General features: G+C 36.0%; 1 protein-coding gene across 3 annotated transcripts; it reads right to left on the minus strand.

The window, feature by feature from the left end:
* Positions 1 to 327: 327 nt before the first annotated feature.
* Positions 328 to 4,836, minus strand: LOC122064448. 3 transcript variants are annotated; one of them, XM_042628146.1, is made up of 3 exons: positions 4,556 to 4,836; positions 3,618 to 4,477; positions 328 to 2,701 (listed from the first exon to the last, which is right to left on the minus strand). In XM_042628146.1, exons 2-3 carry the CDS (start codon positions 4,115 to 4,117, stop codon positions 688 to 690), a joined length of 2,514 nt encoding a protein of 837 aa, XP_042484080.1. In that variant the 5' UTR covers positions 4,118 to 4,477; positions 4,556 to 4,836; the 3' UTR covers positions 328 to 687. The 3 variants fall into 3 exon arrangements, with proteins under 3 accessions (XP_042484080.1, XP_042484081.1, XP_042484079.1); XM_042628147.1 differs by having other exon boundaries at positions 328 to 2,547; positions 2,650 to 2,701; positions 3,618 to 4,836; XM_042628145.1 differs by having other exon boundaries at positions 3,618 to 4,836.
* Between the last annotated feature and the right edge of the window lie 4,765 nt (positions 4,837 to 9,601).

Genomic DNA, 9,601 nt, shown 5'->3' on the forward strand with positions numbered 1-9,601 from the left:
GCATAAGTAAAAGAATTCAATGAGAGAAGAAATGAAATAGAAGTAAAGTTGGATATGGTAAAACTGGATTTTTATTAAGATTAGGATTAAAAATAAGTATTAAATAGCATCGGTGAGCAAAAGATGGAACAGAGATTCTGCATTGATCAGAAAATAGACATACAGAATGGCTAAATATTTTGATGGTTCTTTTGTAGTACACAATCAGCAAATCTAATATGTTCAACTGCACAATGATTCACCAAAAAGGTCCTAGTCGAGTCAAGTCTGTGCCAGAATTTATGCTTTGCAAGTTAGTTATCCAACAACACAAATCCAATAGAATGATTAAAAAGCAAGAATCAGAAGAATAAGATTTATTAGTGAACCCTTGAGCAGGAACAGGGACCCCTAAAAAATAGAATATTACATAAAAACATCCATAAACTATAAAGGGCCATTACCAATACAGAGTGCTGGTCTTTGCCTATGTGGGTACTGGGTCATCCTCTAGACTCAAACCCGGGCATTTACCCAGGCAGCACAAACCTTTTACCAAGCTCCATCAACTGTATTGGACATTATCAGGAGCTTCTTCACAATTGTCTATCTCAAATGCATAATATGTACATTTTAAGAATGTAAAACATCTGGATCCAGTGATTGAAAATTGTGCTTTGTTCTCAACCCCCCTTGAGGGTTATCCATCTAAGAGAACTCATCAGACAACCCAATAGTATTAACCAATCCACTGGTGGATTCTTCACCAGCATTGCATTTTAACCACGCTTCATGCAGCTGCAAGACGTACTCCAAGTCCCACAACACTTCCCCCATTGTGGGTCGGTTCTTACCCTCAATGGCAAGGCATTTCTCTGCGATCTCCCCAAACTTCTTCAATGAATCTGGAGAGTAATTACCTCTAAGCTGTCGGTCCACAATGGTTTCAAGTGATCCCTGCCTTTGCAATCGGACTGCCCATTCTGTAAGCCAGACCTGCTCTCTTGGCAATTTTGCATCTACAACGGGTCGGGCACAAACTACCTCAAACAGTACTACCCCAAAAGAGTAAACATCACACTTTTTATTCGATCGCCCACTTTGCAAGTATTCTGGAGCAAAATATCCAAAGGTTCCCATTAAAGGAGTAGTATCATGGGTATGATCTAATGCAGGACATATTCTTGAAAACCCAAAATCACACATCTTTGCCACAAAGTTCTCATCCAATAGTATGTTGGATGTCGTAACATCCCCATGGACTATACCAATCTCTTCCCATGTGTGGATGTAGTGGAGCCCACGTGCAGCACCTATGCAAATCTCTAATCTCTGCTTCCATGTCAATGGTGGGAGATCATTTCCAAAGAGATGATCCCTGAGAACCCCCTTTGCCATATACTCAAACATCAAAATTTTTTCATTCTTTTCCCTGCAGAACCCAATCATGGAAACCACATGTCTATGCCTGAGCTTCGGTAGAATCTCACTCTCTCTCTCAAACTCTGCAAGGCCGTGTCCAGATTGTGGATTCACTCGCTTGAATGCTGCCAGCGTGCCGTCATGTATTACACCTCTGTAAACTCTGCCAAAGCCTCCAACTCCGACAATCATTGAATTATCAAAATTCTTTGTTGCAGTTTGGATCTCTGCTATTCTGAACTGCTTACTAACTCTATCAGTAGCTATGGAGACATTTAGATTCAGATATCCACAGGTGAATTTAGATAATGCAGATCTGATCTTTGCTTTAAATGTGAACCACTCAACAACAGTAGTTATGGAGTCATTTGAACTCAGATATCCCCCAGTGGATTTAGATACCTTAGTAACAGTGGTGTTGTTTCCATTGGTTCCATGAAGTAGTGAGCTCCAACCAGGGGGATTGTCTTTCATAGGACATGTGTTCTCTCTCTCTGTGTGTAAAGATGCCAAGCAAGAGATAGAAGTTATACCCGCGGTTAATTCTTGCAATGTACTTTTCCAAACTTCTTTGATGCTTATGTCAGAAAGGTAAGATCCCAACACCTCTAGAGTTGAAGGCAATCCTCCCGAATAACGTACCACATCATGTGAAAGTTGCATATAATCTTGAGGAGGATGATCCATTGAAAAGGTATGCAAACTAAATAGTTGAAGAGATTCCTTAAGATCCAGTTTTTTAGGCCAATAGATTTTATCTTTCTCAACTTTAGCCACGTTCAAGATATGTTCAGCTCTGGTTGTTATTATGACCCTACTTCCTTCACCAAACCATTTGAGTTCACCGGCCAAAGCATCTACCTGTTCTTTACTATCCACATCATCAAGAACAAGAAGAACATTTTCTTTGTGAAGTCTTTGTTCTATCAATCTTTTCCCTCTATGATACTGACCTATGTCAAAATCTGTTTTGAAGATATCTTTAAGAAGTCGCTTCTGCAAAGACGCTAGACCCATGCATTGTATTGCTTGTTCTCTAACGTCTGAAATAAAACTATGCCTATTGAAGGATAATAGGATGCGATTATATATAGCCCTTGCAATGGTTGTCTTCCCAATGCCACCACAACCACAGATTCCTACGAACTGAACACCATCGGAACCAATATTTAATAAAGATAATAGATCTTTGACACGGGAATCTAGGCCAATAGGGTATTTACATTCAGCCAAGTGCGTGTTACTAACCAATTCATCCAGAGCTCTTTTGGCAACTAATCCAACTATCTCTGCTTGATCCCTGCAATATATTCTAATATCAAAAATAAAATCACAATAACTAAAGAGATGAAAATATCTAGTAAAAAAGAACATATAAGTTCTAAGTTTTTATGGAATGGAAGGCAATCAGAGATAAACACTAGTGAGAATTTAGGACAAGTAAAAATCGGAAATATGTATCCTTGTGTATGAAGTAGAGGTATGGCTGCTTTTAATTTAGGTCATAGGTGTTTGCAACTATAGCTTAAATGCAAATATCATTGGAGTGATAACAGAGCATCAAGTCAACATAAGTTACTAGTTGATTCCAATATTTAGCGACTTTGAGCTATTAAATACCCTACATCAGCGGAGGAAAAGTGAATTTCTATGATCAACCTAACAATCTTGGGCTTCAAACAATGTCGAAAATCCCCGATGTTACATTAATATGAGTTTGAAATGTCCTAGTTCTTGGAAAAATCTTGAATCACTTGAGATATACATGGTCAGCCTTAGATGTTGCACCAAGTTCCATGTCTGCTGAACAAATAAGGATATTTCTTTCTTGTAATAATTTGTTCTTCATATACTATGAGTATGTATTCTAATACCTTATTCACCATGCTTAGAAGAACTCCACAATAATGGATAGAAAATTGAACAGCAATAATTTTATCTAGGCAAGGTAATATTACCCTTTCTGTTTAAAGATTTTGGGGTTATAAACATATTATTTAGTGATAATCTTTTACTTTGATAATGTATCCAATTCAGTTGAATTTATAATAAAAGCTTAAAAATCGAACTATATATTGGGAGGGGGCGCAAAGTGAAAGTAGCCAAGGATAGAAGTAGAATGGGTAATGAAATGAGATATACAGATCATAATTCATTAAGTTCATGGTATGATAGTGAGACTACTTTCAGAGGAATTTTGTGGAACTGAGACTTACTTATTTTTGTCAATAACTTCTCCTTTCAGATTCCCTATAACTCTCAAAGCTTCCCTCCAACTTTGTACAATATGGGGCTCGAAATTCTTCTCATGCTCCAGAAATGCTTCTTCAAAACATCCGGTCTGATTCCGAACATGCGACGGCTCAACATAGAAGAATATGGGCAGGACCATATGACCATTAGATATGTGGCATTTAAGAATCTGTGCAAGTTCCAGAAGGCACCATTTACTATGGGCATAACCTTTAGAGAAGACAGGGATGGAGATTTTTGACCCCTCGATTGCTCTAAGGCAGGCTGGGCCAATAGCTTCTCCAGTCCACAATTTTTCACTATCAATAAAGACATCGATTCCTCTGTCTTTCAAAACTAAGTTTAGGAAACCAGTGAAGTTATTGCGAGTATCTTCGCCCCTGAAGTTGAGAAACACATCGTAACTAGAAAATCCAGTAGTGAAGGAAACGGAGCCAGAGGAAGTCCAATCTAGTGCCGCCATAACTTGTAGTTGCAGAGAAGATTAAGATGCACAAAGTGCTCTTTTTCTCAATGAACTTTCTTGGTTTACAAAATGGGTTTTTGGTAGGAATTATTGGACACGGTCAACTGCTTCCAATCAATCAATTTATCAAACAAGTAATAGGCGTGTACAAAAAGAAAAAGTAGTCGGTGGCGCCGTGCTGGTTGACTTTTGATATGCTTCCTCCATATTTACCTTGATTCCTCCCCAACTCTATTTCACCAAGTCGCTCAGAAGCCCAGAATCGGTGAGACTAGTAGAGAAAAAAGGCGAGAAAACATATAACTGCGAGCATCGGAACAACGAGTATACCTGATTGTTCCCAATCGCTTAACGGCACTGCCACTCGCTATTTCAGGGTTCTTATCTTTCACCATATAAATGAAGAAGTAAAGGATATGAGAAGAGATTACGTACCAGCAAACAAAGAAGACAGAAAAAGCGATCCCTCTGTGGCAAGACTGCAAGAGAGGGAGTTGCAGACCCAAAAAAAATTCCTAAACTTCCTTGTGTTACTATGAGTAACGGAAGCCACCAAGGAAGAGAGTCTTCATTTCTCCAATTCTGGTCAGTTCTCATTGTTTCAACTCCCACCTTCAAATACCACACCCTTTCGGCCTTCTCCGTCTCAAATTCTTAGATCTCTCTCTCCCTCCTCTTCTGAAATAAGGAAAAGCTAGCCCTCGGAACTTCAAGAATCTTCAATGCTCAAGGAAAAAAAATAAAAATAAATAAATAAATAATAATAATAATAAACCGCTAGTCTGTCGCAAGAAACTGTTAGCAAAAACAGGTTTCTGATTTTTACGGTTTAAAACACGTTTTACCATATGTTTATCTAAAATACGAAAAAAGACTGTAAATTGTAAGCATTTCTGTTCTAAACCATAGTTATTAAATTTGGATTTGAGAATTATTTGGATGAATAATTATTCAGATTAATTTGTTTCATTAATTCAACGATTCGATCAAAATATCGGTCAAAAAAACAGAGATAATAAAATTTGAGTTCGGATTTGGATTGGAGAATTATTTGTTTACAAAAATAAAAAATGGAGAAAAAATTCGGATGTTATTTTTAATATTTGCAATACTTGTTTCATATTATTTATCAATTATCATATGTACATAACATACAAATGATATAAAAATTAAAATTTCAAATTTTAAAGATAAAAATATTATATTTAACTTTTTTTTTTTTCTAAACTCATTACCTATTACTCAAACAATTGAATCAGAGAAAGAGAGACTGAGAGGGGGAACTGAGCACAAATTCAGCTAAACCCACGTCACCCACCATACATGTTCACCTTAAAGACTAGTGAGAGAGTAACGACTGCAAGACTTAGTCAAACCAAAATGGGGTGAGAGATTTATTTATTTATTTATTTTTATAGAAGTGTGAGAGATTACCTCAGAAAAAATAAGCTTCGCCGATATCTGTTAAAAAAAGAAGAAAAGTAATATTAAGATAATAAATGCATAATAATCACACTATCTTCTAAAGGCTTATTGACTTATTTAAGATAAAGTTTTTTTTGTTACATGGGATAAAATTCGGTTCGGCTGAATTATTCGTGAATTTAAAAAAAGTATATAAAATTCGAGAATATTTCAAATTTTTTTATTTGATTCGGATTCAGACCTAATTATTCGTAAAATTCGATAAAATTCTGTTCAGCGTGAATAATTCGGAGAATTTAATAACTAGGTTCTAAACATATTCCCGTTTTTATGGCGTTTTTTAAGACTTGATTTTTTTAACATAATGTCTACTTAATTAAATATATATCTCTCCCCCGAACTCCGATCAACCTGGTTCTTTCACCAACTTGAAATTAACGCAATGAACTATATTTTTCATGATATTATACCTTCAACTCAAATTTAATGCATGGAACCCGAAATTGAGCTATAAACTGACTTATTTGCTGAAAAATATTTTTAAAGTAACGACTCCTAACTCTACCTGAACATATATCACTTCAAGATTGTGTTGACTATGTTGACAACAATGAACAACACCATAACCTAGTTACATTGCTCAATAAGACTTTGGGTATGAGTGGACCTAAATTTCAATGGAGGCTTTACACATTCTTATCTAGGTGGACCTAATTTTTAATTTGAAATTTACATTGGATGCTATATTTTGGATGATATATGCATGAATGTTTGATGTTGTTGTAGTTTAAAACATTAGATGCAAGGATACAGGTAATGATCTCTCAATTTATATGAGTATACTGCCCTTTTTTTAATTTTGGTTCTTCAAAAGCTGGACATTTAATATCCGTACCGTTCGTTTCTGTCCATTTGTCATTCTTGTTTTTTTTACCTTTTTTTGACCATATCGTTCATCGTTTTTATCTGTTTAAAACCCGTATTGTACGTCTCTATTTTTTTGTTGTTCTTGTTTTTGCTAATAATGCGCCAGACAGCACTGCCCCTTATCTTTGCGCCCTTTCCCATTGACCCATTGGGTTGGTGTTCCCTATTTCAGATCAGCAAGGAGTGAAAGCATAAAACTCCTCATTAAGGTTTAAAATACTTGGGATCGGTCTCAATTGATTCCAATATTGATCAAATTTATATTTGTTGGGTTCGGACTAAATCCGATGTTTCTGCCCCTTTTTTTTTTTCTTAAATATTATTATAATATATATAATATGTTGTCTACCATATTATATATTGGATTAAAGTAAGTTTTGTTAAGATCAAATTAGGTTTTGTTAGTCTCATCTAGCATATATGTAAGAAACCTGCCCAACTTGGCTAGCCTTGAGGTTTGATAGGGATGACCCCAATTAAGAGAATGCAAGGTTGGGTTAGAATTTCAAAAACTGAATCCAACCTAACCCATGTGCACCCTTAGCATCCACCAACAGAAAAAGAAAGTTATTGTAAGTGGGGGTCGATCAGGCCTAATCAGGATTGACCATTTTGAAACCCTGCATTGTGACTGACTGTTTATTTAATTGCGCGTACATTTGGCTAGCATGGTGTGGCTTATATTTGGTCGGTTGCGCTTGGGTTTTAATTGAGCTTCCTTAACAGTGCTTTACTCGGGGCTTTAACCAAGCTAAATGCCTAAAAACATGTCTTAACATATCTATGCGATAAATCCTCTTACCCCCAACCATTGGGCCAAAAATAAGGTTCAATTAACCTATATTTTACCCCCCTTTTATATTAAAAGTGTGTCTTAACATTGTCTTTCTTTAATTTATGAGCATTGGGGGTAAAATGAGAATTTCTTTTGGTAATTAAGTCCTAGGTGGGCCTAGACTTGGTCATTCCGATCAGATGATAGACAGGTAAGAGGCTTGAATCTGGAACGACTGATTATAATCGGACCGGATTTGAGGCCGACACACTTATTTATAGGGATATGCCGGTTTGGGCTTTAAATGGCCAGGCTCGTTCAGACTTGTTGGGCCAAGCTTCAAAAGAGAGATAGATACAACTTTTTTTTTTTTTGTTAAAATACATAACTCAATTACGATGATGTAATAATTGATCTATGTGTCTATCTTTTTTCTCAAATTATTATTATTATTATTATTTTGAATTTCTTCTTTTTCTTTCCGGGCCTTTTACATTTTCAACTGAAGTATTACATGTAGTCATTTTTTATTTAGTGTACTTCCAACTATACACTCCATTGAAAATATATCTTTCATTCCACTTCTCTTCACTTTGCCAATGGAAAATTCTATCTCCCTTCATTGTTTTAATGAAAACTATATTGCAGTTCACTTGTTGTAACCAAAACGGAACTCACAATTATCATGTTAATACATTATAATTTTTTTTACTAGCATGTTGAACTGTTTTAAGTCCATAAACTCTCTTATTTTAGTATACAATCCACTATTTAATGCAAATTTAGATCTAACAGCAATCAAATTTCCATATATATATATATATATATATCAGCAGTAGTTGAGCTCAATTAATCCTTTCCTTATATAATATTAGGGGTGTCAATCGGTCGGTCCAGCTCAGTTTCGGTCCGAGTTGAGTCGATTTCGGTGTGGGAAAGCTGAAATCGAAACCGAATCAATAAGGAAATTCCAGTTTTGGTTTGGTTTTGGTTTCGATGCGGTTTGATTTCGGTTTGTCTTCGGTTTCTTAAATCGATTTGTAACCAGGTTGGTTTTGGTTTTTGGTCCAGTTTGGATTCGACTTTCCATACCAATGTATACAAAACTATGCAAAATTTGATTTTTTTAATGAATTTTGGAGTGTTTCGGTTTCTTACCAATTTTTTTTCAGTTTCGGTCTGGGTTTTGAGCCAGTTTTGGTTTGGTTTTGGGTTCATCCAATTTCCGGTGCGGTTCGATTTGATTTTGGGGTTGCAATACTCCAAACCGAACTGAACCAATAAGACTTCGGTTCGATTCGATCCATGTTGTTATCGGTTTGGTCCGGCCAGTTTTGTCGGTTCGATTTAGGAATTGACATCCCTATGTAATATCATCAACATTTTTCTTTCTTTAACTAATGTAATTCCCTCACCCCTTAACTCAATCTCATTCCCCCAAGTGAAAGGCAAGATTTGACGCCAAGATGTGGTGACAAAAGGACATTTTGACTTTACCGCTTGTTGTAGCTAGTACCTTTGGAGACGAAGCCTTTTGAAAAACCAATCAATATGGTTAGAAAAGCTTAAACATCAACATAATCCAATATTATTAGGTCTATTTTGGGGTAGAATATTAATAATATTAGTTGGTTATTATTAGAAGGCGGGCCTCAATACCACATTAAGGTTGCTCGGTTGCAAGGGATGGTAATTAAGATTGTATACATTATAACTTTCCTTAGACCTAGAATACAAAGGGTATTTTAATCATTTCATATATATTAACACGTTGATTGAGCCACACTCACATCTATAATTATATTTAAAAAAAAAAAAATTATAATTATAGTGTACACCATTACCTAAACCTAGGAAGGATATAAATATTTTTGCTTTGGGTCTTTATAGGTGGATGAATTGTAACGCCCTGGCCCCATTAATCTTGCACAATATTGTCCTCTTTGGCCTATAAGTCTCAAGACTTTAAAACTCGTTGTGCCATGTTAAGGAGGCTAAAGGTTATTAACTAGCCCAATAATATCTCCTTAGGCGATGTGGGACTAAAGTTTACACACCTTCACCGATCTCTCAAACCCTCTGGTACTTGCTGGACACCTCACCGATCTCCAAAGCGGGTCCGGCACTTGCCATATTCTTGGGTCTCACAAACAAGACGATGTCAACTTTTGGACCCATTCGTGCCTGTTGCCGTGAATTTGGAAAGATTTTTTTTTAATATTTTTATGGGGTCAGAAAAAAGGGTAATTGGGAATCAATTTTGGCCGATACCAATTCGATTTCAAGTTATCTTTACTTATCGCACCATTTTTTTTTTTTTTTTGATAAGCAGGGATCGGAATTGGGCCAAACTT

This window comes from Macadamia integrifolia, unplaced genomic scaffold (genome assembly GCF_013358625.1).
Source record: "Macadamia integrifolia cultivar HAES 741 unplaced genomic scaffold, SCU_Mint_v3 scaffold1653, whole genome shotgun sequence".
Classification (NCBI taxonomy): domain Eukaryota; kingdom Viridiplantae; phylum Streptophyta; class Magnoliopsida; order Proteales; family Proteaceae; genus Macadamia; species Macadamia integrifolia.